Source organism: Genypterus blacodes, unplaced genomic scaffold, assembly GCF_046128005.1.
Source record: "Genypterus blacodes isolate CSIRO-AG114 ecotype Tasmania unplaced genomic scaffold, CSIRO-AGI_Gbla_v1 ptg000156l_1, whole genome shotgun sequence".
Lineage (NCBI taxonomy): Eukaryota > Metazoa > Chordata > Actinopteri > Ophidiiformes > Ophidiidae > Genypterus > Genypterus blacodes.
The window spans coordinates 3,635,614-3,661,639 of NW_027466957.1; the positions used below are offsets into that span (position 1 = coordinate 3,635,614).

The 26,026-nt window shown below is 39.2% G+C and overlaps 1 protein-coding gene across 1 annotated transcript in view; it reads right to left on the bottom strand.

Annotated features, from left to right (window-relative positions):
* The window catches only part of nphp4 (nephronophthisis 4), a 141,988-nt gene that overhangs the window by 87,348 nt on the left and 28,614 nt on the right, over positions 1 to 26,026 (bottom strand). Inside the window, exons 6-8 of the mRNA XM_076166125.1 lie at positions 19,233 to 19,369; positions 5,344 to 5,528; positions 1,674 to 1,803 (exon numbers count right to left, since the gene is read on the bottom strand). Of these exons, the coding sequence (XP_076022240.1) occupies positions 1,674 to 1,803; positions 5,344 to 5,528; positions 19,233 to 19,369 (452 nt within the window). The remainder of the gene's footprint in view (positions 1 to 1,673; positions 1,804 to 5,343; positions 5,529 to 19,232; positions 19,370 to 26,026) is intronic.

The window sequence follows — 26,026 nt, forward strand, 5'->3', positions numbered from 1 at the left end:
TTTTTAATGAAGGAATAACACGGATTAAACAACGCGCAGTGAAGATGGTGAAGAAGGTGAGCTCACCGATATGTGAAACATGATGTGCCAAGTGCTTTGGTTATTGAGGAACAAGCTATTCTGCTGAAAGACTAGTTTTACTCACACAATATCCAGTATGTGCTGACAAGTCTGTGAAATGATCCTCTCACCTCTGTGAAAAGGAATAAAATAATAACCATGTCCATTTAAAATGACCTGATTGGCTGTCAAGTGTTTGGAGAGGTAAGAATGGGTGATTTAATAGGTAAAATGCAAATGTACCGTGGTGGTTTGATGGCTGATTTAATGCTTGTTTTTCCACTACTATTAATTGGTGATCCAGCGACCCCGGCATGTATAAGGGACAACATACTGCAACACAATGTGAATCCAGCCTAGGCATGCATTAAGTGCACAAGGCTCACCCACGCACATAATTACCACAGTCTTTCTGTGGTTTTCCATGCCATCAGCACTTGTTAAGTGGTGCACATTGAATTTGAAAATTACTTCCCTGGGGATGTGTTGATTATGTTGGTCTGTAACAGGTGCCAGCTACTGATGTAATTGATATGTACAGAAGTGGGTGGGTGGGGCGAATGTTTTTAGACTGAAGGTTCAGGTATGTTCAGGTATTTCTTGATCATTAGTAATTGTGTTTGTTTGTTTATCTGATTGTATGACCCATTGCCAGGCATTGCACCAACACATTTCATTCCACCTGTGTCGCTGTGTCTCAATCAAATTCAAGATTATATTGTGGTCATTTGCTTGATCTTTTTTAAATTGTATCATGAAAAAAGTTTCTTAAATATATTGCACACCTGATTTGTGTGAGATGTTTTATTACTCAGCTGTTGGAATTGTCAAAGGGAATCAAAGGTTTGCTTGTTTTTGTGGGCACATGGCAATTCCCTAAAAGCTAAACCCAAGACCATCATCTAAATCTCAGAGGCATGGCATGGACCTAGCCATTTTTCATAATTTAAAAGTGCCGCAGACAAACTGAGTCAAGTATCTACGCAGTCTAACTTATTATGTCAACAACTAGTCCAACGTAAGTCACCAAATCTGAATACAGCTACGGAATACATAAATACAACAAAGGTGGCTCTGCATCTCAAAACAACCACTAGGCATCATCTCAGCCAAAAGCCAAAAGTCAGTCATGGATTAAGTTCCACTTGACCAAATATGTGGGTAAACAGTAAAGCAATGCCAAGCAAATCAGTTTTGCTCAATAGATCCCAAATGGATCTGTTGTACTTCGAATCCTGACTTCACACTTTCATCTATACTTCTCTCAGTCTTGCTTGGATATAGAAAATGTGTGACCATGGATGCCTTCTGTAATTTCCTCTGTAAGACAATGCCAAGAGATGGATGGTGTGATACTCCAAGAACAAGCCATGGGTGATGAGTGGACAAAAGCAGGATAAAGGCATGACATAAACAGGAGTTAGGATATATGTGAATCTATTACTGTGATAAATGATTGTGTGTTTTTCAAGAGGGCAGTCAACAGCTCTCCAAGGGGATGGTTTAGGTTTAGGATTTGTGTTTAAGATTAACATCAAATTTAGCTTAATGTCATGTTTAAGGTTCCTTTAGGGTTACAACTTGGTCTATGTGTGTATGTGAATCCCTCTTACCATAGTCTCTCGGCCAATTGGAGCAGAAAAGACGTACTCCAACTGGAAGATGATTGCCAAAGCTTTATGATCGATCAGCTTGAGCTCAAGATTGCTGCGGAGTCCAAGAAACTGGGATGTTGATGCCAAGCTGAGGAAAGACCACAAACATATGCACACTATGAGGGAATGAAGGATGTGGAAGGACACAGACATAGACTGAGTAAAAACGAAAGGGGAAAAGACAGCAACATAGAGGGAATGTGAGAGAAAGATATTTTTTCTGTCAATATTGAATGAATTAACTGTAAGCTTTTGGAATATTGGAGTTTGCATACACCATATGTGGTAGCATACTGTGGAGGGCTGGCATGTTACAAAGGCAGGTCGAGTGCAGTTTTTTCATTTCATATACTCTCTTCAGAATGGAACAGGCGAGCACTATATTTTTCTTTCATTTTGTTCCCTCTTCTGCTGTCAGGAACCAGCAGGCAGAACACAAGCAAGACAGACTGGTAGCTTTCACTGGTCATGACCAAAGAAAAAGGCAAACATCGTCATTATTGTTTACACATATGTTTTCCTCAATTACTTCCTCTTTTTTAAAGGACATAATGCTAGAAACATAATGTAAGGCATTATTTGAGTGATAAAGACTATGGTTTTTCATATAATACAGTAACAAGGTAGAGGTCTTATTATTGTTAGTTAGTGTGTGTGATTGTTATGATGTATGATGACGATGCATTTGCGTGTAGTTGCTTGTTGGGTTGTGTACACATATACATCCACATTATTACCAGAGTTCTGAAATAGTAGTACTACACATTGAGACATACTGACAAACTGGATCAATGCTATTTGCTTGTTTGTCAAATTCTGAGTTTTTTAATATTATTTTAGGGCATATCTGGATACCTTATCCATATGACTCTCTAACTGAGATTCAATCCCAATCACCTCAATCATTATATGATCCAGATAATGTGTCTAAATTATAATTCAGTGTGTATAGGAGGCCGATAACAAACTGGTTCTGGACATCCACATTTTATTTCTGTAATCATTATTTCATCCCAATTCACTCAAACTAAATTCTCCTGCTAATCACTACGAAGCTTAAAAAAAGTAATGAATTAGTGAGATATCAACTGGCATCTGCTGTCCATGACCACTGACAGTCAGTGTGTGAAGATCATTATACTTCCAACCAATTAGCTATTTTGCAGACAGTACTGTCAGCAGAACCATATTTCCTCAAGCCCCTAGGGATGGATGTCAGGAAAAGAGTACTGGGACATATCAATATTGTGAAAATAAAGCCTGAAATATAGCAACAGTTTGAAAAGCTGGTGCTTAATATTTTACCATGTCAGAGATACTTTACCACACTTGATGTAATCCCTAAATCTTCCACAAACCTTGTCTATAGTGTATAGTGTATATAAGTGCGAACTCTGCAGTGATTTAAGACATCCCAGATTTGGTCACACTATTGTAAGCGCGAAGGAAGTGTAGCTTTTATAGTCTAGAGTCTGCCAGGAAATGTCTCTAAGTATATAATGAGCTGAATCATTCCTGCAGTTGAGTGATTTTCCATGTTTGAGGAGTTTAGATTGAGAGCACTTAAAGTTGTATAATGTAATGGATGTGCAATATGAAACATAATGGATGTGCAATATGAAACATATTCATTCATTCATACATTGATTTGCAATTGTTGTACTTAGTTGTATTGTTGTTAGGCTCTTTACTTTTGTTAGGCTCTTATTTCTTAATGCCCTTTATTGCTTTGCACTATCCACTTGCTGCTGTAACAATGTGAATTCCCATGTTGTGGGACGAATAAAGGATTATCTTATCTTATCTTATCTTATACAAGCAGTTGGAGTTCCAGTAATACCCATGGATATGAGCCCATCCCTTATAAGTTGGTACTCAAGTAGAAATGTATCAATTGAAGTATTTGTGGAACTCTGGAAGGCCTTGTTCTAACCTCTGGACATATTGAAATTTGTAATTAAAAAATGAAAACTATGGCTTATTATTGATTATGAATGGAAGTGAGCCACTACCAGCAATATCCCACAGCACAGCCCCCTAAAGGATACAGTGCAATGAAAAGGACACTTGTATATGTAAATATATAAAATATTCATGATTTGTCATTTGCAATTGATTAATTTTCCCTGAATGGCTGACATATCTAAAGCTACAGCACTGATTTTGTCAATAAAACAGAGGTAAATTGTGATTGTCAATAAGGCAGCTCCCACAGTCAATGTGTAATAAAGGCCTCTTTTCTTTAGTATTCCCACCACCCCTCGGCTTTACTGAAACAGTTGCACTTAATTAACGACAAGCCCTCAGGTCTCATATTTACGAACCAAGCCCTGCTGTAATAGTTCTGACATGAAAAACCCTTCAAATCCAGTTGTTTGCCAGCTGTCGATCTATGTCAGTCTGCTGACCTTGCGACAGCAGATCCATATTGACAAGGTTAGCACTGTCACAGTGTCTTAATAAAAGCCTGGGGCCATATCACCTTGATTGGTTATGAAGAGAAACCACACATTGGAATGCGTTATAAGGGTATATGGGTCATGTACAGCAAGGGATACTGTGTAAATTATGATGTAGGTGTTAGGTATCACCATGGGGTGTTATCTGGCACATGTGTGCTTCAGGCAAGGTCAATAAGGTACTTCAAAAGACACATATAAAATAAACTGTATATCTACCACGAGTGAAAGGAGGTTGTGGTTTTGCTGTTGGCCCATTCTTCAATCATCGCTTCATTCACCATTAATTTAGATGACGACCAGTTAATTTTTTAATGATGATTTGTTGATGTTCGATTTCTGCTTTTTTTTTCACCATTATGTTATTGTATGCTGGTCAAGTGTATCAAAATGGACTTCCAAGTCAGTTGCTTGACACCACTGCATTTACACACAATTTTCAACAACATTGGTAAACAATAATATATATATGTAATATATAATTTACTATCCATTGCATAGCTGCTGCTTTTCACTTTCAGGGAATATGAAGGTTTGAAGGTTGCTCTTACATTCTGATGGAATAGACATTTACTTTTACAAATCAGGCTATTATATACATTTGTTCATTTCTGTGGTTTATTCATTTAGTGAACTAGGACACAATGGGAGCAGTAAACAACAAAAAGGCAGGCATTTTCAGACTTATAGAACAGTTTGCTTTGGCTGAATCACAGGACATGATTTTTCAAATTAGATGTGCTTTTTTCCAGTTAATTTCAATTGACAAGTAATTAATCAAACAAAGGTTGATTTTCCTTTCACTTTGTGCATAACACAACAAGTTGCATGGGAAACCGTGAGGATGAGGAGGGAGTAGAGGATAAAAGATAAAATATTGAGATAAAAAAAAGTCACCAAACATTTAAGTTGTGTAAGCCTGCATACTTTTAAATATGGAGTAACAATATGATAGCCATAAAATCTCTAACAACCTAACTTTTTCAAAAGAACAGTTTTTGCTGATATCACTGGCTTAACTTTAACTTGAAATGATGAAATACCATGAAAAGAAGATTTTCTGAGAATGCTTCTGCATGGTTGTGCGTTTTGTCAGACAAAAGCTTCACCTGCCCCTGTACAAACTAGAGCCAAACGATCAAACTCTGGGTATATTAGACATGTCTCACCTGTCTTTGGACAGGGTGTTCTGTTTTGAGGTCCTGTCTGCCCGGGCTCTGCCCCCTGAGGTCAAAGGCTCCAGCACCACAACTTGGGGCTTCTCCAGAAAACACCACCCATTGTGGACTCCAACATGGAGCCTCCTTTCCTGAATGACAAACATCCTCAATGTGCCTTCTGGTCCAGGCTGTTTCTGCGGATCAGAAGGGAGAGACAGGAGTTAGCACAAAGAGTATGTCTCAAAGCACAAATCTGCTGTCTTACAATAGCATATTGAAATATGACTGATACATTGCAGAGATACTGATATATCAATACTTTTAGCCATGATGCATTCTTTTGGAGCAGGGTGATGCACATTCTCACAACATGGATGGAATTGATGGTTCAAACATGGCAAATGAGCACTCTACATCCTGAAGGTTGGATAATTATTCTGGTGAACAGCCATACATGCCAGCAGGGTCAACCACACTAATATATACAGCGTATACAATGTCATGACATCTGATTGCCGAGTCAGTCATCTATCTACTCTCTAATTAAGGAAGAGTACAATTCACAGGCCGAGTACAAGTGCAAAAGGGCGAAAGGCAGGTTAGGTTAGGTTTAATGCTGTGTCCTTTAAAAAAATTAGGTCTAACCCCAGGTCAGTCCTGCACCCTGATGGGATGGACTCATCGTCACTGCTTATGCTCCACTCTTGCTCCACTCTTGCACTTCTTGTACCTTTGTCAATGGCATTTTAGGAAACAATGAGTAATCTTTAAGCCATTGTTACATTTGGAGAATTGTTCAATTTACAGTGGAAGAATGGAAACCTTTGATGATGATAATGTAGCAATTGTCAAAAACACAAATACAAATATTTGCTCTTGGCCATTAAAAGAATATGTTTGAATCACATAGGCTTAAGCAAGGCATAGGCTAGATTACTTCCAACTATTTACTTGTGGCCTTGTGTGTTAGCCAGAATGGACTTATTTACCGCTGTACGAGGTGAATAAGCAAACTCATCTAAAGATTTCAAAGGAAACACCCAGGAACCAATAGGTTGTCCTCAAATCTTTATTGTCATTGTCTTTAATAATATGAGTGGGTGCTGTACTTTAAATAACATATTGTTACATACATTAGCTGATACCCATTTAATTGCCAGCTACTCAGTGACTGAGAAAACATTTCTGAACCTTAAAGTAGCAAGCCATACTGTGCTCGCCTCTCATCCCACTCCTTTTCATTTGTTTCATCACAGTCTTTTCCCGCGCCAACCAGTTAATCCTATCCATCACACATCTGACTTTCTTTAGCTGTCATTCCCCTCTGTTCTCCTGTCAGTCGCTCTCTCACTCTCGGTATCGCTTACTGCTTAAAACCATCTCCGTACCAACCCACACCTTCTCAATCAGATTAGCATTTCATTTGAGCTTTGTGTTTTTTCTTTTTAAGCCACACTGACAGCCTAGCCTGCTGCGCTACTATGGCGCCCACATACATTGCTACTTGCTGCTGTTCTCTGCATTCAACATCTGTGATATATCTACTGAATATATCCCTCTCCTGTTCTCTCTGTCTCTTCTCCATCCACTATGTACCCTCCTCCTGCTATCCCTGCTCATACTCTCCTTTACCAGCAACAGCCAACAGCACACACAGTTTCTGGTACCTTCCTTCCATACAAAAAGGGAGGATTACAGCTTCCCCATCTTGGTCGCACCTCAGACCCCTGCGGGAATCCCTCTCTTCTCTTCCTCTCTAACAGTTAGCATATGCTCAGTAAAGCCTCTCCTCTCATGTCTATCCAAGACTCAACTGCGTGTACATATACACCAGGATTAATCTGAAAATGTAACGTGAGAACTCTATGGATATTACACAGATGGAATGACTGTGTGTTGACTATGTGTGAACCACATTTAAGGTGTTGCAAATGAATTGGAGAAAAGGTTTGCATATAATACCTTATTTTCCTGTTCAAATAGTTTTCTGAGTCAAATATTGTATAATCATAAAACTGGACCCTCAAAGCAGAAATGGCAGTTGCTAGCCAGCAGAGGTAGACACAAATAATTGCCTTCAGTGACATCCAGATTATAATTATGATACTTTCACTTCACAATCAATGTGGTCTCACTTTTTCCTTAACTACAGCCAGAGGCGGGAAGATGACAGGAGGACGGCAGTCTCTTTTCGCCATGAAGACAGAAAAGAAAGAGAGCCGAAGTTGTTTATGAGTGAAAATCTGTTAGAAGTGCTGCTTTCTGTTCACTGCATCCCTCCCGCTTACTCCCCTTCTCGCCATTTCTCTTTCATTCATTTCCTTTTTCCACTTCATCAGTTTCATCGCTATCCTCTTTCTTCTCCCTCGCCTGTGTCTGCTTCTATCACAGATGTCTTCCTCCCTTGCCTGAAAACTGAATATTTCAGAGTTAAGAAGCTTAAAGGAACAATGAAATGGCCCCCCGAGTTAAATTATACTCCATTCCCAGAGTCACGCAAGAGGGACTTTCTTGAGTGACAAACACGCAGGGGCCATGTGGGTTCTCCCTCTCTCTTCCTCCCTCTCTGCAAGTTTCATGTAAAACGCTCATATTCCAAATGATTCCAAGTGATTCCAATTCTGGAATATGATAATATCTGTGCTTGAATTGCTCAGCCAGGGACAAGCAGATACATTTTCTCATGGAGGAAATTTCAAATAGTGCAACACCTCTTAGCCAAGGCATCATTAACTCAGAGCATTACTCACACGCTGGGGTGAGATGAGCAAGCCAAAACTGACTTTGCACAAATATAGCCTAGTAAAAGGCCAGCAAATTTACAAAATGTGAATATTTGCAAGAAAATTACATCTGTACATGCCATGTTTCCATCGAGTTGCATTTTGTGCAATTTGAAGTTGGGATTACAAAATTGTGCAATGAAAACACTGAAATTCAAAAGAACAAAAGAGTCAAATATAGCACTTAAGTTGGATTTTGTGGCAAATCGATAAGAGAAGTAATTCATAAAAGTGTAATGGAAACAAGTGCGACCTAGATATTAGGACACGACATCTAGTGTTTGATTTACCAGTGGAGCAAAAGTGTGCCATGTTTCCTGTGGATTTGCATTTATTAAAAGCTGCAAGAGGATCTGCATAACAAACTGCGCCAAGTTTTACGTTTCTAAATGGAAACTCAAGCAAAGAGAGCAGCAGGAGCATGCAGTGCAAACAGAAGATGAAATCTCTTTCAACCTTCTTAATGTATATCGTGGATTCCCAAATAGAACTGTATTATGGTAGAATAATGACACCACCTATTAGAAATAAATTTGCATTGGATACTATTTCTCCTTACAATGCCTTGCATGTACTGTATATCTCCAATATATTCTCTCAACTACTTCACATTGTGGGGCAAGCTGCGAACTGAAGTTACACCTGGATTGGAATTATATTCTGTGGTTCTACACAGATCTATTCTATTGTCTACATACCGGTACGTACACGCCAAATATCTGAAACATGCTCCCACTTACAAAATACAAAGTCAGTAACTTAGCTTGACAGAGATTTTCCCAATAATTATTACATTTTATAAAATCATTACAATATCACTTTAGGTTAGAGCAGTGGTTCCCAAAGTGGCGGGCGCTTTGCAGAGCTACTGCAGGGATCGGAAGAGGAGCGATATGAATAAGTACCAACTCAGGTAAATGAATGAGGCGATACTGGAGGGGAATGCATCATGCCGACGTATGGGAGACGTATGGCGCGAAAAACTTCTGATCTAAAAAAAGGGGGGCGCAAAAGAAAACGTTTGGGAACTACTGGGTTAGAGGATTAAGAGCTTAATGAGTATGGTCCTTGAATGGCAAAGACAACATTTGTGAAATGTGTGCAATCTCTAGGAAAAAGAGCATATTCATTTCAAATCAGTGTCAGCGACACTTCGCCCACCAGAGAGTCAAAGATCGCTCAGGAGTAAAAACGGAAGAAAATCTATGCAGAAAAGAGTGGGCAACACATTCCTGTTCTGTATAATGTTTGCGGAAGACTTTGTATTTGATCCCACTCACCATGAATAGTTTAACTATGATGCCTATTGCAATTTCTTAGTGGGTTGCTATGTTCTTCTTCCCCTTTCTCAGACACAAGCTAAAATTAAATGAAGGCCTGAAATACAGATTATTATACATGCACACCTGAAAACAGCATTATCATTGTTACACATTGAAACAAAAGATCCTCTTAGATTCAGTTTACTGGTCCAACTTCTGGTTGAGGTAGTGAGATGAGAGATGGGTGAAGATGAAATATAAGTAAGTAAAACTGATTTAGTCGGGAACATTGTCATTTGAATAAAATAGAGCTGCTGAAAAAGAAAGTCATTTAGACCAAATTTAGAAATAATAGAAGTAGGAAGAGAACTGGAAAGCTGGCAGCTGCCTCATTGTGCGAGTTGAAAAAGAAAATGAGTGCAGATTTTCAGAGCATAAATTAGTTTGTGAAGGTTACTTCTGTGTGATCAAAGGGCAAGAGATGGAGCGAGACAAGCTCTCTTTAATGGCCCCAGCTGGGACATGTAAAGCGCAAGGCAGCAAATGTGTCTTGACCCTGTAATCACTGGGTAGGCAGTTCATTAGAGGTCATGACACGCCTTCTGTAGCTTTACAAGTGAGTGAGACATTTTAATGCCAAAAACATTCGGTTTCCACAAGAATTATATTCTCAGAAGGCTTGTGAAACAGCTTTTAGAGCCCTTCTGTACACAGATTCTCAAAGCATCTGCTACTCTGTACCGACCTAAGGAAGCCGTTACAACATTATATTTACCACATGGTTTGGTTTGGTTTGGTTTCACACAGGAAAAATTCAAAGTGCACAACTAGACTTACAAGCAAGTTTGAAAGAGGTCCAAGTCCCCTGACTGAATTGTAAACCATGGCATTTCGGCATGGGGCCAGTTGTAAGGGGAATGGCATTCAAGGTTAACAGGAGAACTTTCATTGGATGTTCTCACTGTGAATGAAATAAATCAATCTCAAATACTTGGTTATGCACTGTCTCCAAATTTCTGCTGGACCCGTTTCAATAATAATAATAATAATAATAATAATAAGAGCAAAAACAATACAATGTACTATGCAAGGTTGTAAAGACATAAGGATGATAATAACATAATTAAAGATAATAATAAAATAGGGATGATGAAAATAATACTCATAACACTAATAATAATAATAATAATACAATTATGATCACAATCAAAATAACGAAGGAATGGAATCGGGATACTTCAACATTCATCATTTGGTCTATGTAACAAATTTTGGCAGCAAAATACTGAATCTCGATTTAAGATTAGTACCGTAATTTTCGGACTATAAGACGCACCTGACTATAAGCCGCAGAAGCTAAATTGAATGATGTGTACATATATAAGCCGCACTGGACTATAAGCCGCAGTTTTTTTTTTATGTTTAATTACCATATGTAAGGGTTCGTGTACAGAGGGGATTGTCGGGAAAGAGGCGGCTGTTTGAGGAAGCTCCCATTTATTAACATTTCAACAAACAAGTTGCATATTTGCATAAAGTTTTCAAGTGTTACCATTTAGTGCAATAGTAGCTACAGAACATGTACTATGCTGTGTAAACTGTACTGTATCACATAGCGTTTCAGACACACAAACTTTTCAACTTTCAAACTTAAACGGTGCGCTCCCAGCGCACGTACCGGCCGTGATCTACAGCAGTGGTCCTTGGCATGAAAAAGATTGAAAACCACTGATCTACATTATAGCCTACAGTAGTACCATAACAAAAAACAAAGCTTACAGCGCTTGACGAGGCAATATCAATTTCCATAATGAGGGTGTCTCACAAACTGTCTCGCTCTCGTAATGTCCGTCTGTCTCGCTGTCGTTCTATCTCTCGTACCATTCGCGGTTCCACTTTTACTTTTGCGCGCTCTTTTCCGGACTGTACCTGTAAAATCCATAGATTTAGGAATTCCCCTAGTGGCCGTTAGCTGTAAAAATCCATAGATTAGCCGCACCGTTATATAAGCCGCAGGGTCGAAAAATGGGGAAAAAGCCGCGGCTTATAGTCCGAAAATTACGGTACTTCATTTTACTTCACATGACATGAGGAAGATGTGCTGTCTTATCTGAACAAGATAATTTAGCACATGTGCTGACTTTCTACATGTAAACCTTAAAGCGTGTTAGGTAAGTTTGATGTTAAAAGCATGGTTATTTGGTTCAGCGGTAGTGTAGATTGTGTACAGACAATAAATATACCACTCGAAGGTTTATTTGGAACCAGACCATGTTCTCACTTGAATGATGCTACACTACAAAGCATCTAAGAATACAGTAGGTATGCGAGCTGACTGAAGTGGGTCGTATTTTAGTCGAGTAGAGGAAAGCAGAGCAACACCAATGTCACACCAAATGTTACTATATCTGTTTGTCTGGGAACTGAAATAGAAGAGGGATGGCACAAACTTGACAAAAGTAAAAAATAAGGGTCCGTTTTGTGCCTCTTATCCTTATCCTTATTAACTGAATATTACAGTACAGTATAAGATTCCATTTCACAAAGGCAACAAACAATACACAAATAATATGAACTCAAACGCATGCCTAGCGAAATTACTGGGCTACACTTGAACCAGTGTTATGAATGTAATTTCATTGAGTGTCTCTCCATGTTCATGTGAAAAAGGGGTGTACAAAGCACTTCAATGACCAAAATTATTTAATTGATGCTACAATTCACAGGCTAATTACACCATGGCAACATTATGTTACGGTATGTGTTAGTACAAACACTAATATGCATCTACAGTATATCTGTGAATCTACACAAAACTGTATAATATGATTTTGGTGTTGAGAAAATAAAATTGAGCTACAGATGGCAGATTTTATGCAACCAAAAGCATTTTTGCAAATAGAGTTGCAGATGTATTTAAGTGTCTCAAATGCTGCGTTGGTGACACATACCAGTAATTCAATCCCAAACATGACAACAATGTCAATGTCACAAAGCCCTCTATTAAACCTGTCTTATCACGTAAATCTTGTAACTTACACTATATATTTAACACTGTGTGTTCTTCAAACATATGACACATGATAATAACACACGTACTCCATCATAGCAATATTATTTTTAGGCTACACCTGAGTGTGTTCATTCATATGTTTTTTTTTTTTTTTTTTACTTTTTTAAACCAAGAAAGTTCCCAGGCCTTTTGACAGCTGGCCCTTTGAGAGCATTATGACAGGCTGCATCACTGTCTGGTTTGGGAACTGCACTTTCCTAAACCGAAAAGCCCTGCAAAGAGTAGTGTGGACAGCTCGAAGAGTCATAGAAGGTGAGCTTCCCTCCCCCCAGGACATCTATGTCAAGTAGTGTCTGACAAAGACCCAGTCACCCGGGTCAAAGACTATTTACACTGTAGCCAGCGGCGGTATCGTAGCCTCAAGTTTTGAACCAGCAGTGCGACGAGACAGTTTTTCCCACCAGGCCATCAGGCAGCTAACAGCTGCCCACTGTCACAACTCAGTCTGCTGCTCTGATAAAATTCATGTTTTCATACCTGCAATATAGCTCATATCACCCCCTGTATGAGCCTGTAAAAAAACAAAAGCACTTGTTACCGTATTGTGTTTGGAGGTATTATTACACTGCACTGTTTGGAACTTGATCTCAAGAAACCTCACTTAAATAATATGTGTATGATTATAATGTGACAATAATCTGAATTGAATTGAAATGTATAGGGCTTCCATAACAAAAACAGTCAAAGACTGCATGAAATTAGGACATTTCTGCAAAGGTCTGTCTCCCAATTCATCACATTGTTATTAACCTGGATCCTTTGTAAAAGACATGTGAACCTCAATAAAAGGTGAATACTGTCAGCAGCAGTCCTCTTTGTGTTGTTTGTGTTCGTGTGTGCATGCATGGGTGTGAAAAGAAAGTGTAGGTAAAATTACATCAATTGAATTGGGCAACTTAGTGAGATATTCTTATCAATATAGATGAGAAAAAAAGCCCTTCCAACAAGTTTTGAGAAGGGCTATAAACTCCTCTTTTTCCATGTTACAACTGCTCCTGATTCAATAACGCTGTGGGCAGGACACTACAAAGCTGCACCTCTCAAAGATATCAAGACATGTTTTTACATTAACAACAAACATGTCACTGGTGTTCATGATATGGGATCCAGTATTTTGAATTTTTCACTGCTCAAAGCTCTGATAATCAAAGGGAGATGTGTGAACTCCTATACAAAGACATGAATTGATCTTATTGGGCCAGATATTTTTGTGGATGAATCCACTTATTCACATTCACAGAGCTTAACGTATGTAAACGTATGTAGTAGCTCCATGAATTTGGCTAATCTGGATCCATGTTAAGAGGTAGGTGTGTGTGTGCACGTGCGTGCGTGCGTGTGTGTGCTGCCCACACAGTGGATGTTAGCTCCCCCATATTGAGGTTGAGTCATCCATGGCAAGAAACAGTGGCAGCATCATTAGCATGATGCTCTCATCTTCCCACTGCTTCCACTCCTTAACACATTTTAACTGGCATGCGTCTTCTGCTGATAAATCACTGTTACCCTACTCCTGATACAGTCTCATAACATCAAACTATTAAGTCAAACACTAACATATACATACAAAATGTCCCCAAATGTCTGTTGGTGACGGCAAAATTTGCTCCATTAAAAGTACATTATTTCCTACTGTGATTTTGACAATGACTTTTATCTGTACTGTATTAAGTATAGGGTTATGTTACATTACAGTTACAGTTTGATAAGACTACAATCACCGATGATCTCAGCAAATATAAGGTCAAAGGATGTCCCTGGGTTTTTTTCACTGATCAAATTATTGAATTGCAAAACAGTCCATGGGATCAGATCTGGATGTTGTATCAGACTAAAACTTCAAAACCATGAACACAAATTCAACAGTTAAATTTGGACAGAAACAATCTTTACATTGTTCAAATAATCCATCAAAGATTTGTTCTATGCACTCAGATTTTATTTCTTTCAAATGTTTCCTATACATTTGTTTATACTGGTGTAAGCTAGCATTTCTCCTTTGTGTAGATCATTCATCCCACCTATACCTAACATAATCCCAAAATTGCTGCGTCTTTTGTTGTTCAACACCATGTCACAGATGCCTCAAGATTTAAGAGATTGTGAAATTGGCATGCAGATTGCAGGAATGTTCAGTTTCTCTACCATAAGCTGTCTCCAGAGCAATTTCAGAGATTTTGGAAGTTCATCCAAAAAGCCTCGCAACTGCAAACTCTGCATAACCACACCAACCCAGGGCCACTACAGCTGACTTCTTCACCTGTGGGATAGTCTCAGGCCAGCCACAAGGACAGCTGATGAAACAGTTGATTTGCACAAACAAAGAATTACTGCAGGTCAATGTGGACATCGAATGCGAATGGAATGCGAATGCAGTTTCGGCTGTACAGGGCAGAGGGCAGGCGTGTATGCCGTTGGGTGGATGAGAGGTTTGCTGATGTCAAGATTGTGAACAGAGTGGCCTATGGTGGCGGTGGGGTTATGGTAAAGCAGGCATACTATATGGGCAGTATACTCAAGTGAAGTTTATCATGGTAATATGAATATGCAGCGTTATTCTGATGAGATCCCGAGGACAATTGCCATTCATCTACCGACATCATCTCATGTTTCAGCAGGACAATGCACGCTCCAAATCCCACCAATATCCAACAACTTCACACAGCTGTTGGAGTGGAATGGGAATTTTTACCCACTATGCATTCTCTCTGCTTAATGTATACTTGCTGAATAAGGCAGAGTCTATTTTGTCTATCCAGTGGATCATCAGTCATAATAAAGACCTGCATATAGAGAAGATTTCATGTAAACCAAGTGTATTTAAATCCCACTACTTTAAAATGCATCGCTTGCAGTGTTTAGAGCCTTAATTAAAGAAGAAGATAGTCTGCTGGCACATATGGAGGTGCAGCCAAACTCTGTGAAAGATGCCTCCCATTTTGAAAATGTTCAACCTACTTGTCTTTCATATGGTATCAGATCCACAGGAGCAGTCCTACTTTGAATTTTCTTCTTGTAGGGCAAATGAAAACTTCCTAGAGCTTTGCTGCAAGATTTCTTATATTCAGTAATTATATCAGCCTAAAGCACACTGTTCTGCCTACAGCATGCATTGGTCTTTGCCCGATCCACTCCTCCTCTTCATCATGTTTTGATCGCACAAATCTTTTGATCATGAACCAAGATCTTACATAATTCCTGATAACAAAATCTTAGGCTGCCTCATCAGGGATAACAGATTTCATCAAGGATGTATGTAAATGGTTGCCAACGGTCATTGAAGGTGATGTGACTAGCTTCACTTAGACTGAGGTTGGCAGATAAGATCAAGCTCCTGCATGGAGGCCTGGAGATGAGTGGTGGTAAAATTGTCATGTCAGAGTTGGTTTCAAATGATCCACTGCACAAACTGGCATAGTGCTCATTAATACAGTATTAACAACAGTCAAAGATGGATTTCTAGATCTTGACAAGCTGTTTTACATATACTGCATTGTCATTTTGCTTATTGTTGAAATTGCACTTGTTTTACTAAAGAAATTTGAGGTTGTTCATAATATGTTTTGTAAAAAGATAGTTAAATAAAAGTACATAAACACAAGAACATTTGCAATATTAACTTGTACCTCTTTGCACTAAAACAAAGGGAAAACTTGGGAGTTGTCCATTTACAGTTTATTATGCTATGATTTTACTAATCCGGCCCACTTGAGTTTAAATTGGGCTGAATCTGGCCCCGAACTAAAACGAGTTTGACACCTCTGCCCTAGGTCACTGACTTTATTAAAAGTGGACAATTCTGTGGACAAGAGTTTTTGGGCTAAATATAGAAATACTTGTTGAGAGATTATGGGAAGACATTGCACTGTACATTTCTCTGCTAACATGTTCATTTTCAGCATTTAGAAATGACGGAATACACACATACACACAATGTTGAACTTGGGGTGGCGGGTGAGGTGTCAGCATCACTTCAGAAACAGCTTGACGACAAACCAGCTGGAGTCACACTTTTAAAGGTCACACACAGATCACACACACACACATACACACACACACACGTTTTCTCTGTGTGTCTGACTCTAACACACATTTAATTAAAAGCTGCAATCAAGCTGACTTCTGCATGTATTAACACTTCTCACAGATGTGAGAATGTCGTCATACCACTGAAGTTATAAAAGTCTTCAACACTTGGTAATCTACACAATTTAATTTGGCTGTGAAGATGTTCAAAGCACATCTTATAAATGAGAAAAGGTGTTAACGCCAATAATGACAACCATGATTCACTTTTCACTTACCTCATAGTGACAAAGGAAGACAAAGTTGTATCCATCTAATTAGATTTGGGTGCACTTATAATGAAATCTTCTTGAACAAGTTAATGTGCAGTCTAATAATATGAAAGTCCATATCATTTAAAGTAGTGGCACCAAAGAAATACGTGTACATTCACAAATTTTTATTTTGTTGTCAGATATACATATTTTAAAATTACATTAGCAGATTTCTATTGCTACGATTATTTAGTCTTAAACTACATTTTCGTTGAAATGTATCAGTATTTGTGTTTACACTGAAAAGCTGCGTTGTTTATTTTCATGATCATACATTCTCACTCAATTCCATTGCTCAATTAGCATGTATTTCAAATACATTTTTGTATTATTATTATTATTATTATTGTATAATAAAAACTCTGACGCTTTGCATAAAGATGCTTTCACACCTATTTTGTTTGGAGCATTTGTTTCAAACCTTTAAGCCCCCTAAATTTGGTTGATTTGGGTCAGCAATCCTAATGGGGACAGTAAAACACATGCTGACTCTTGCATTTTATGTACACATTCCATACATTTAGATGAGACACTTCCCACAATTAGCTCCACTAAATAAAACTAAAAATTCTTCTGAGTTGAACCCACCGCTATCAATAAGCAGCAGGACATAAATGAAGAATGACAGATTTATCATATTAAGATTCACCCATCCAGAGAAACATCTCACTTAGGCTGATATGAACAGATAGGTCCTGTGAAGTGCCACTGTACAAACAATTGCTAGAGCATAGTTGCACCTGTCAAGTACAGTTTCCCATCTGGGTCTCTGTAGACAAGAGAAAGAGAACAGATAAGCTCCATTTAGTTTGATAGGTGATATGGCCTAAATTGCAGTGGCAGCTGTAAAAAGGCTTGTGCTTGACTAAAGACATAAAAAGTAAGATAAAGTAAAATACTGAGCTGAAGAAAATTATCTTGACAGAGATATTTCAAGGCCATCGCGGCCATCTCTAATTTAAGGGCAATAGGGTTTGCCTCAAAAAGGATGAAAGTATATCATGATTGTGCATGAGGATCATAAAAACCTGGCAATTACTGTATTCGGCATTTGTCCATGGCAAATCCCTTATCACAAAATGACACGTTTTTTTTCCTGTTGGAAATTAATTAAATGTGACACAGTGACACTTTTAACATGACGTAGGACAATTATGAATGGCAACTTTTATAAGCTTAAGACAATGAAGTGAAAACAATTGCCATTTATGTACTAATGTACTACGTGCATCCATATTTATTTATATTCTTGACAAACTTTTTTATCTCTAATAATTTATTTGAGCCTAAAACTGACAAACAGCTTGTCTAAAGTGGCAAATGATCTACTCCTTACTGCTGACTCTGGTTCTCTCTGTTCTTATCGTCCTTATGCAGCTTTTGATACTACTGACCACAACATTTTACTTGACTCTTTAGAAACCTACATATGCGTTGGTTACCTAGCCTTTTCTTGGTTTACAAATAGATTGCATTTTGTCTCCTTAAATGATACCAACTCACCTCTTTATCAGGTAAAGTTTGGCGTTCCACAGGATTCTGTTCTGGGCCCAATACTTGGAAATCTGATTCAGAGTTTTGGCATAGATTTCCATCAGTACGTCTAGACTGCACTATTCCTTTCTCCACTTTGAGCAAGACTGCTCTTGAAAAACAGCAGCTTGTTCAAAAACACTGTGGCTGTCATTAAACTGCTTATAAATAGGATGAGAACAAAGTCTTGATTTGCAGAAGTTTGCTTCTCTACGCTTTAGCTTACCCTTGGTTGTTTCAGTGGTAGTGTGAGTATCAGAGGTGTGAGGACAGCAACTTATTCTCTTTCTCCTACTATCCTTTCCTTCTCGATTGTTCCACTGTCCACATATATTATATTTGTGTACATGCGCTCCTGTATTCCTGCTAACTATTCCTCTGGCCTGTGGGGTCAACACCCTCTTTCTCTCTCTTGCTCTCCAGACTGATGTTAATTCATCTTTTGCCGAATTTTGCTGAAATCAACCTTAAAAAGGTTTATTCCGGAGTTTCTCTCGTCTTCGGATCTGTTTGCTGTTGTGGGCCTGTAAAGCTTGTTGAGACATTGTATGCGTATTACCCTCTACAAATAAATTTGTTCTGTTAATGTATGCATAACAACAAAAACAATAAAAATTTGACAAAAATCTATAAAACGGTGCCAGGCAGTCCTGCAAATTAACTCTTCATTTATACGTCTATTTTCAGATGCATAAGCAAGACAAATGCTCTCACTGTACTGAATTTTAGGAGGAAAATGGATCTGAAAGATACTGTGTACTGTTAAAGCTTCATTGACTGATCATAGCTGTAGAAAAGAGGGAAATCATTTTGTTGTAAACCGCTTACATCCCCCTCAATTACTGTCTATCAGCTTTCTGTCTATAAGTGGAGAAGTTGCCAGTCTGTGATGGAATCCCGTACTTACTGTGTTGTGGCAGTCCGCATTGATCAGCTGCAGCAGCTGGCTCTCAAAACTCTCCAGGGATGGCTGCAGGGAGACGGTCAGTCTTGCCATGGTGTAGGGAAGCATGTTGAGCACCTGAGGCCTCAGTAGAGCATCTCCTACAGAAAAATGAACACAGTGTCAAATCATAAAATCAGTGTAGGTTTCCACAATCTTATATTTGTCAAGTGTATATTTCTTTTTGTTTTGTTTATGATCTTCTCAACTCAGGAAATTAAGCGTTATTTCCAGTACTGTTGGAAACCACCTTCAAGAGCAATGAATGTGTCAAAGAAGTTAGGAAAAACAATAAAAACAAAAAAGAAGTAAAGTGGAAAAGACATCATTTATATGGAGTTATATACATATTTTGTTTCTATGGATGTGTCATTCCAAGTCTACATTAAGTTCACTCTTATTGTATATACATAAACTAATTGTAAGTATATGTTAAAATTCCTCTGTACTCAATATCCGTATATCAATTCAACAATAGAGTCAATTCAGTGCCAATGTAGTAAAGAATTAGCCATTTTTCATTGTCACCTGCACAACGATTTCACCTTTAAATGTCATATGCTCTGTGTTCAAATTTTCATTTAACCCAGTTTTTTATTAGTCACAGGGCTAAAACTGATGCAAGCTGAAGGGCTTAAAACAAAATCAAATAAAAAGTCAATACATCACAAGGTAGTTCTGTAATCCTCCTGATAATAGTTGTTTCACAAAAGATTTATTCTTTTTTGGATAATTATATAAACTGTCTGAATGGGATCTAAAAGCACAGAAAGGAAGTAAGGAAACCCACACCTGCTTTAAAGGCAGATGTTGAATAAAAGCTCTATTTGATTGTTAATGTATTTAATTGGAGTCATTTGGACTCATTTAGATTTGAACTGAGAGGGATCAACTGTCCAACAGCAAAATATTTATATGGCTGAGAGAGATACTAGAGGTTGTGTAAAAAAAACACAGCAAAAACGTTTCCATTTGGATACTTGGCACAAACTGAATCAGAGTTAATTCAAGCAGCACATCAGCCAATGGACAAAAAAAGGAAAGCCTGTGAAGTCCACAATCAGCCCATTCAGACACAACAGAGAGAAAATGGCTAGTGTGATTCTAATCTCTTGAAGAGTAATGCAGCCATCAAGCGTTTCATTGCGGCCCTTGTCTCTAGAGCGAAAAATGTGTTCTATATGCCTTGCGAATATCATGCCGTTGGCTGTGGTCTTAAAAGGCAGCTTAGGTCTCTGCTGCTCACAGGCCCAGAACATGAAGAGGATTAACTTGCTACCATACCTCCCACTGACTCCCAATGATAATGGCTCTGCACTGTCAGACTTCATTGCATTCCCCCTGAGAAACATACTTTTTAAGTACTGCAGGCATTTTAACTCCTGACAAAAGTTTCCAAGAAGGCCAATATTAAGACTCATGACAAATGCCTTGCATATTTACAGCAAGTACAGAAAGAAAAGGTATGTGTTGTATGTAATGTAACACTTAGTTTCCTCAATATCCTGAAAGGTGTTGTTGCTGTGGCAAAACCGGGTTTGTTAATAAAGATATTACGCTGTAAACAAAATCTATTTGTTAAATCATTGCCAACCATTTTCCCAATTTCCCATGGAGGTTACACATTCAGACACATTTAAACACTCTTTAAACAACAACTTGTCTGACAGTTGGATGAGGAGTAAATGTGCACCAACTGTAGGCTATTTGTAGTGTAAAAGCCTTTACAAACAGTGAAGCTGCAGGTGGCTGCGTCTATTGATTTCATTAAGAGCCTGGATTTACTTGTGCTACCGAGAACAGTCCCCAGGGAGGGTGTGCACAAGCAATTTTCCCCTATTCTGCCGCCAACACTGAAGGTTGGCCATGTCCCATTTGTGTGCTGCTTCTGGTCATTGATCAATGAGAATGAAGAGGTGGAGATCACTGTGGAATGGCAGCTTCCATTAGTGGTTGTTAATATAAAAGCATTTATGACTGCCGCTACATTTACAGAGAATGAAAAACAGCAGCCATTAACAACTATTGGGAAAGATAGAAATTATACTTTCTGCCTTTGTTGCAACTGATTTGTAAGCCCGTTGATGAAAGTGGAACCTCAGTGGAAATTGTTTTTCTTCTGGGGAGGCTTTTATCTGCTGCAAACTTTACGAAACAGGCAAAATTACCTATTAAACAAATCACACATTACATAACATACCTGTTTCAGTGCAATCACATTATGCAATCTAACTGTTCTTTTAATAATTCTACTAATCACCAGCTCATATTCTATTGCGTTTTCGGCTGACAGGAAACCTGTGAGAGCGAATACATTCACCCAACATTTATCAAGCTCCATCTCGCAGACTGCAAAAAAAGCCACAGCCACCTTGCAATCTGTGTGATTCTGATGAAAACTATTAGGACCATTGGCAGCCGCTGCAATTGCCACTTTGCAGTATGAAGTTATTTAAGAATCCATTCAGATTCACCACTGATATATTGATAGTGGTATATCAGCTGTCCTGATAAAACTCTTTAATGAGCAGGTCTTTGGACCAATAAAATACTTTTGTGGTGGAGGAAAAAGTCCACAGAGTGCTGATGATCCCAGTGAAGCTAAGTGCCAGATGCGACAACTTAAAGAGTGTAGCTGCACTGGGAGTGGAGGGAATGAAAGTACCCAAGCATGAATAACTGCAAACCAGTCAGAGAAAGAACAATGCTGACAATGTCTTGTTGTTCTGTTCTGGGAGCTGGATGCAGTCAGGATCTTACAATTAACTTGGTTTTCATCCAAGCAATTTTATGGCGCAAAATGTTTTAATGCATCAAAATGATATAATAGTAAAGACAGACAGACAGACAGATTATATATATAGTCAAATAAAGTAGTAAAAATGCAAAATATTGAAGAGTGGATGTGACCTAAACAAAGACTATGGGGCAGTGTCCTCTATCAGACAGTGGTGAGGTGTTGTGATGGGGCATAGCAGCAGGCAGGAAGGATCTCCTGTATCTGTCCTTGTGACAGCGAAGCTGGATCAGTCTCTTAGAGAAGGAGCTCCACTGTCTGTCCAGTAGGTAATGGAGAGGATGATTAGGGTTATCCATGATGGATAACAGTTTGTTCACCGGTTTGCAGCGAATTAATGTCCCTGGCTCCGATGCTGCACCCCCAGCAGACAACAACAAAATAAAGTGGAGTGGCTACAACAGACTGATAGAATATTTCCAACACCTTGCTGCACACGTTGAAAGATCTCAGCTTCCTCAGGAAGAGGAAGAGTCTGCTCATCCCCTTCCTCAGTTCCCCTTCAGTTCAGCCTGTTGTCGATGTGGAGGTACTTATAAGCCTCCACCACCTGAGCATCCTCACCCAGAATGCACAGGGTCTGTAAAGCCGTCCTCTTCCCTGGTCTTGGCCACATTCAGAATCAGATGATTCCTACCAGACCACTCTACGAAATCATCCACCATTGTTCTGCACTCCTCCTCCTGTCCATCCCTAATACACCCAACCACTGCAGAGTCATCAGAAAACTTCTGCAAGTGGCAAGACCCAGAGTTGTAGTGTACAAGGTGAAGAGGAAGGGATACAGCACGGTCCCCTGTGGAGCTCCAGTGTTACTAACCACCATTTCGGACAGAACATTAGTCAGTGGGACAAACTGTGGCCTCTCAGTCAGATAGTCAGTAATCCAGGAGATGGTGCACGTGTCTACCTTCATCTCTTGCTGCTTCTCCCTCAATAGTGATGGTTGCATGGTGTTGAATGCACTGGAGAAGTCAAAGAATGTGACTCTCAGAGTGCAACCGGTTCCATCCAGATACGTGGGCTCGCTGCAGCAGGTAGATGATGGGGTCGTCCACTCCCCCATGAGGATGCTATGCAAAATGTAGAGGGTCCAGTGACGGTTTCACCAGCGGCCCAAGGCGGGCCAAGACCAGCCTCTCCAGCAGCTTCATCACGTGAGAGGTGAGGGCAACTGGTAGATAAACATTTAGGCCAGATGGAGTCGACTTCTTGGGAACCGGAACCCAGCAGGACATCCTCCACAGCACCGGTACTTTCTCCAGGGTCAGGCTCAGGTTGAGAGAGGATAGCAGACAGCTGGCTGGCACAGGTCCTCAGAATCCTTGGGCTGATACCATCACGGCCTGCAGCCTTGCCTTGGTGGAGTCTCTCCAGCTGTCTCCTAACCTGGCCAGTAGTAAGGTGGTGAAGGGTGCTCGTCCTCACAGTGGGGGGAAGACACTTCGAAGGTGAGTGATTTGAGTCAAAGGCGCTCACCAGGGGGATTTGAGGGGGGGGGCTGAAGCATTGGGAGCAGTGGAGGTGGGTGAAGGCCTAGGTGTGAGGTGGAGGGGGCAGCCGATGGCTGTGAAGTAAACCTGTTAAAGAAACAGTTTAGCACATTTGCCCTCTCCATGCTGACTCCCAATTGTCTTCTCAGCTTGTCCCTTAGCTGAGGGACTCATGTTGTACAAACCTCAGTTCTTCCTTGTCTCCAGACCTGAAAGTTATCTTCTTCTTGTTAAGAAGCTCCTTCAGGTCACTGGTAATCCAGGGCTTGTTGTTGGGAAACGAGTATACAGTCCGGGTCGGCAGGGTGGTGTTCACACAGAAATTGATGTATTCTGTGATACAGCTAACAGTTCAATGTCCGGGCAACAGAGACATCCCTTCACAGTTACATGTCCAGGATTACACCAGTGTTCACTTCCATAGAGTGCAAACACCCCCTCCTTTCTTCTTATCACTCAAATTAACGTCCCTGTCCCCCCGAACAGTCCTGAAGCTGTTTCACGCCACACTGTGGTCCGGAAAGCGTGCTTGCAGCCATGTCGCCATAAAACGCTGAACCCATCTTATTGCCCAGTGACCTCATGTTTCCCATGATGATGGCTGGAACTGAACTTTTATATGTCCTCCTCTTAACCCTACGCTTAACTTCAGCTCTGCAACCCCCACAGCGTCTCCATAGCAACACAGAAAAAGAGAATAAAGTGACAAAAAGAGGCTAATTCTAAAAACACAATGGGAGCTGGTGCGACAGGCTGCAACCTATCATGGCGCCATGATGCATTTTATGCATAAATAGTAAATAATCAGTCCATTTTTCAAATGTTGACAAAATGTTTAACTTAAGCGGATAAATTCTATGTCAATGCTTAAACACTATCACGACACTATTTTGATAAGAAATGTAGCATTATACAGTCAAATAAAATGTCATATGCATTTTCATAACAAACAGTATGGCTAAAAGGTACAGCACTAATTGTCTAATTTCTTACTTTTTTTGATTTACCAGTTTAAAAAGTTTAGTTTTATGTATTATTCATGGCCTTTGCAAATAATGCACTTGTGCAAATTAATCACTGATATCACTTTCCTATTTTTAATGCCCCAAATGTAACAACCCTTTCCAGTCCAAACATTTTTATGGAGCTCATTAATTTTGGAATAACAACATATTAAAACAACTCGCACATTTACGGAAAGCTTTTTAGGTAAGTATATGAGCTAGAAAGTGAAGACACCCAAGTTAAAATATAAAATATGGTGTCCATATTTATTTGCCATTTTAATTCCCTCACTTTTTCACTTCATAACTCCATCCATAACTACCTATCTACCTACAAGTATGTTTATTTCCCTGGCAACTATGGCAAGTTAAATTTGTGACAAAAGTGTGAAGGCATAATATGAAATATTATTCCGAAAGAACAAGAAAGCACATTTATGCTTTGCTGCAAGACCATTTATAAGCAATCCCACTGTAGAGGAATGTAACTGTGAGCCTGTATGTAACTGACCCCACACTTTACTGCACACATTTAAAGAATAATCTAAATAAATATGTTGAAGAGCCCACATAACTCATGTAGTAGTACTTAGAGATATCCATTTGCATTTGCCGTCGGTCTCAATATTTAAAGTAATACTGACATTAACACTAGCTGTAGATGTAAGAGAATTAGAAGTCCATACCTCCAAATGGGTTAATTTATTTATTTATTTGAGAGAAAATTAATCAAAACCAATTCTAGTCAATTAAGACAATTTAATCAAATCAATCTCATATCAGAAGTCTCACGAATCATTACCAATGAATGAATGTTTATTACTAGGTCAAAACAGGAGCAACTGAATGAATAATGAAATAATGGATGCAATAAAGGAATGAAGGTGTAGCAGAATCAACACATGAAAGATAATGGAATTAAAATTACACATAAGCATGATGGAAAGGAATTAATTAATTAATCGGAAAAAATTACTTGAACGCGGTTAGGAAATGATCAGGCAGTCTGAATTTCCAATTAATCAGAGCTACGTGACACCAACTCTTAGTGGAATTTCATGCAGGGGTTGGAAATTTGATTGATATTACACATATACCTGATTTTTTTCAAAACATTTGTGGTATTTAATCATTCTTCAATACAGTACCAAGCCTGGAAAAGTATTATTGTTAGAAGTACTATAATTATTTCCAGAATTGTCATGGCCATAAAAACACTGCTAAAAAACACAGATGATCTTCTCTGGAAAATGTTTTCACTGAATACAAAATCTAGCTACGTTTATATTATGTCTGTCACACTGCCAGCATGCTTTGTAGTTCTGTGATTTCCTATCTTATTCTGCCTCTTTACACAGCGCTGTACACAGTACAAACGGGGGGCACGGGGCTGCAGTAGCCAAGTCCATAGCGGACTCAGCTGGGAACCAGAGGGTCGCCAGTTCGAGTCCCCGTGTGGACCAA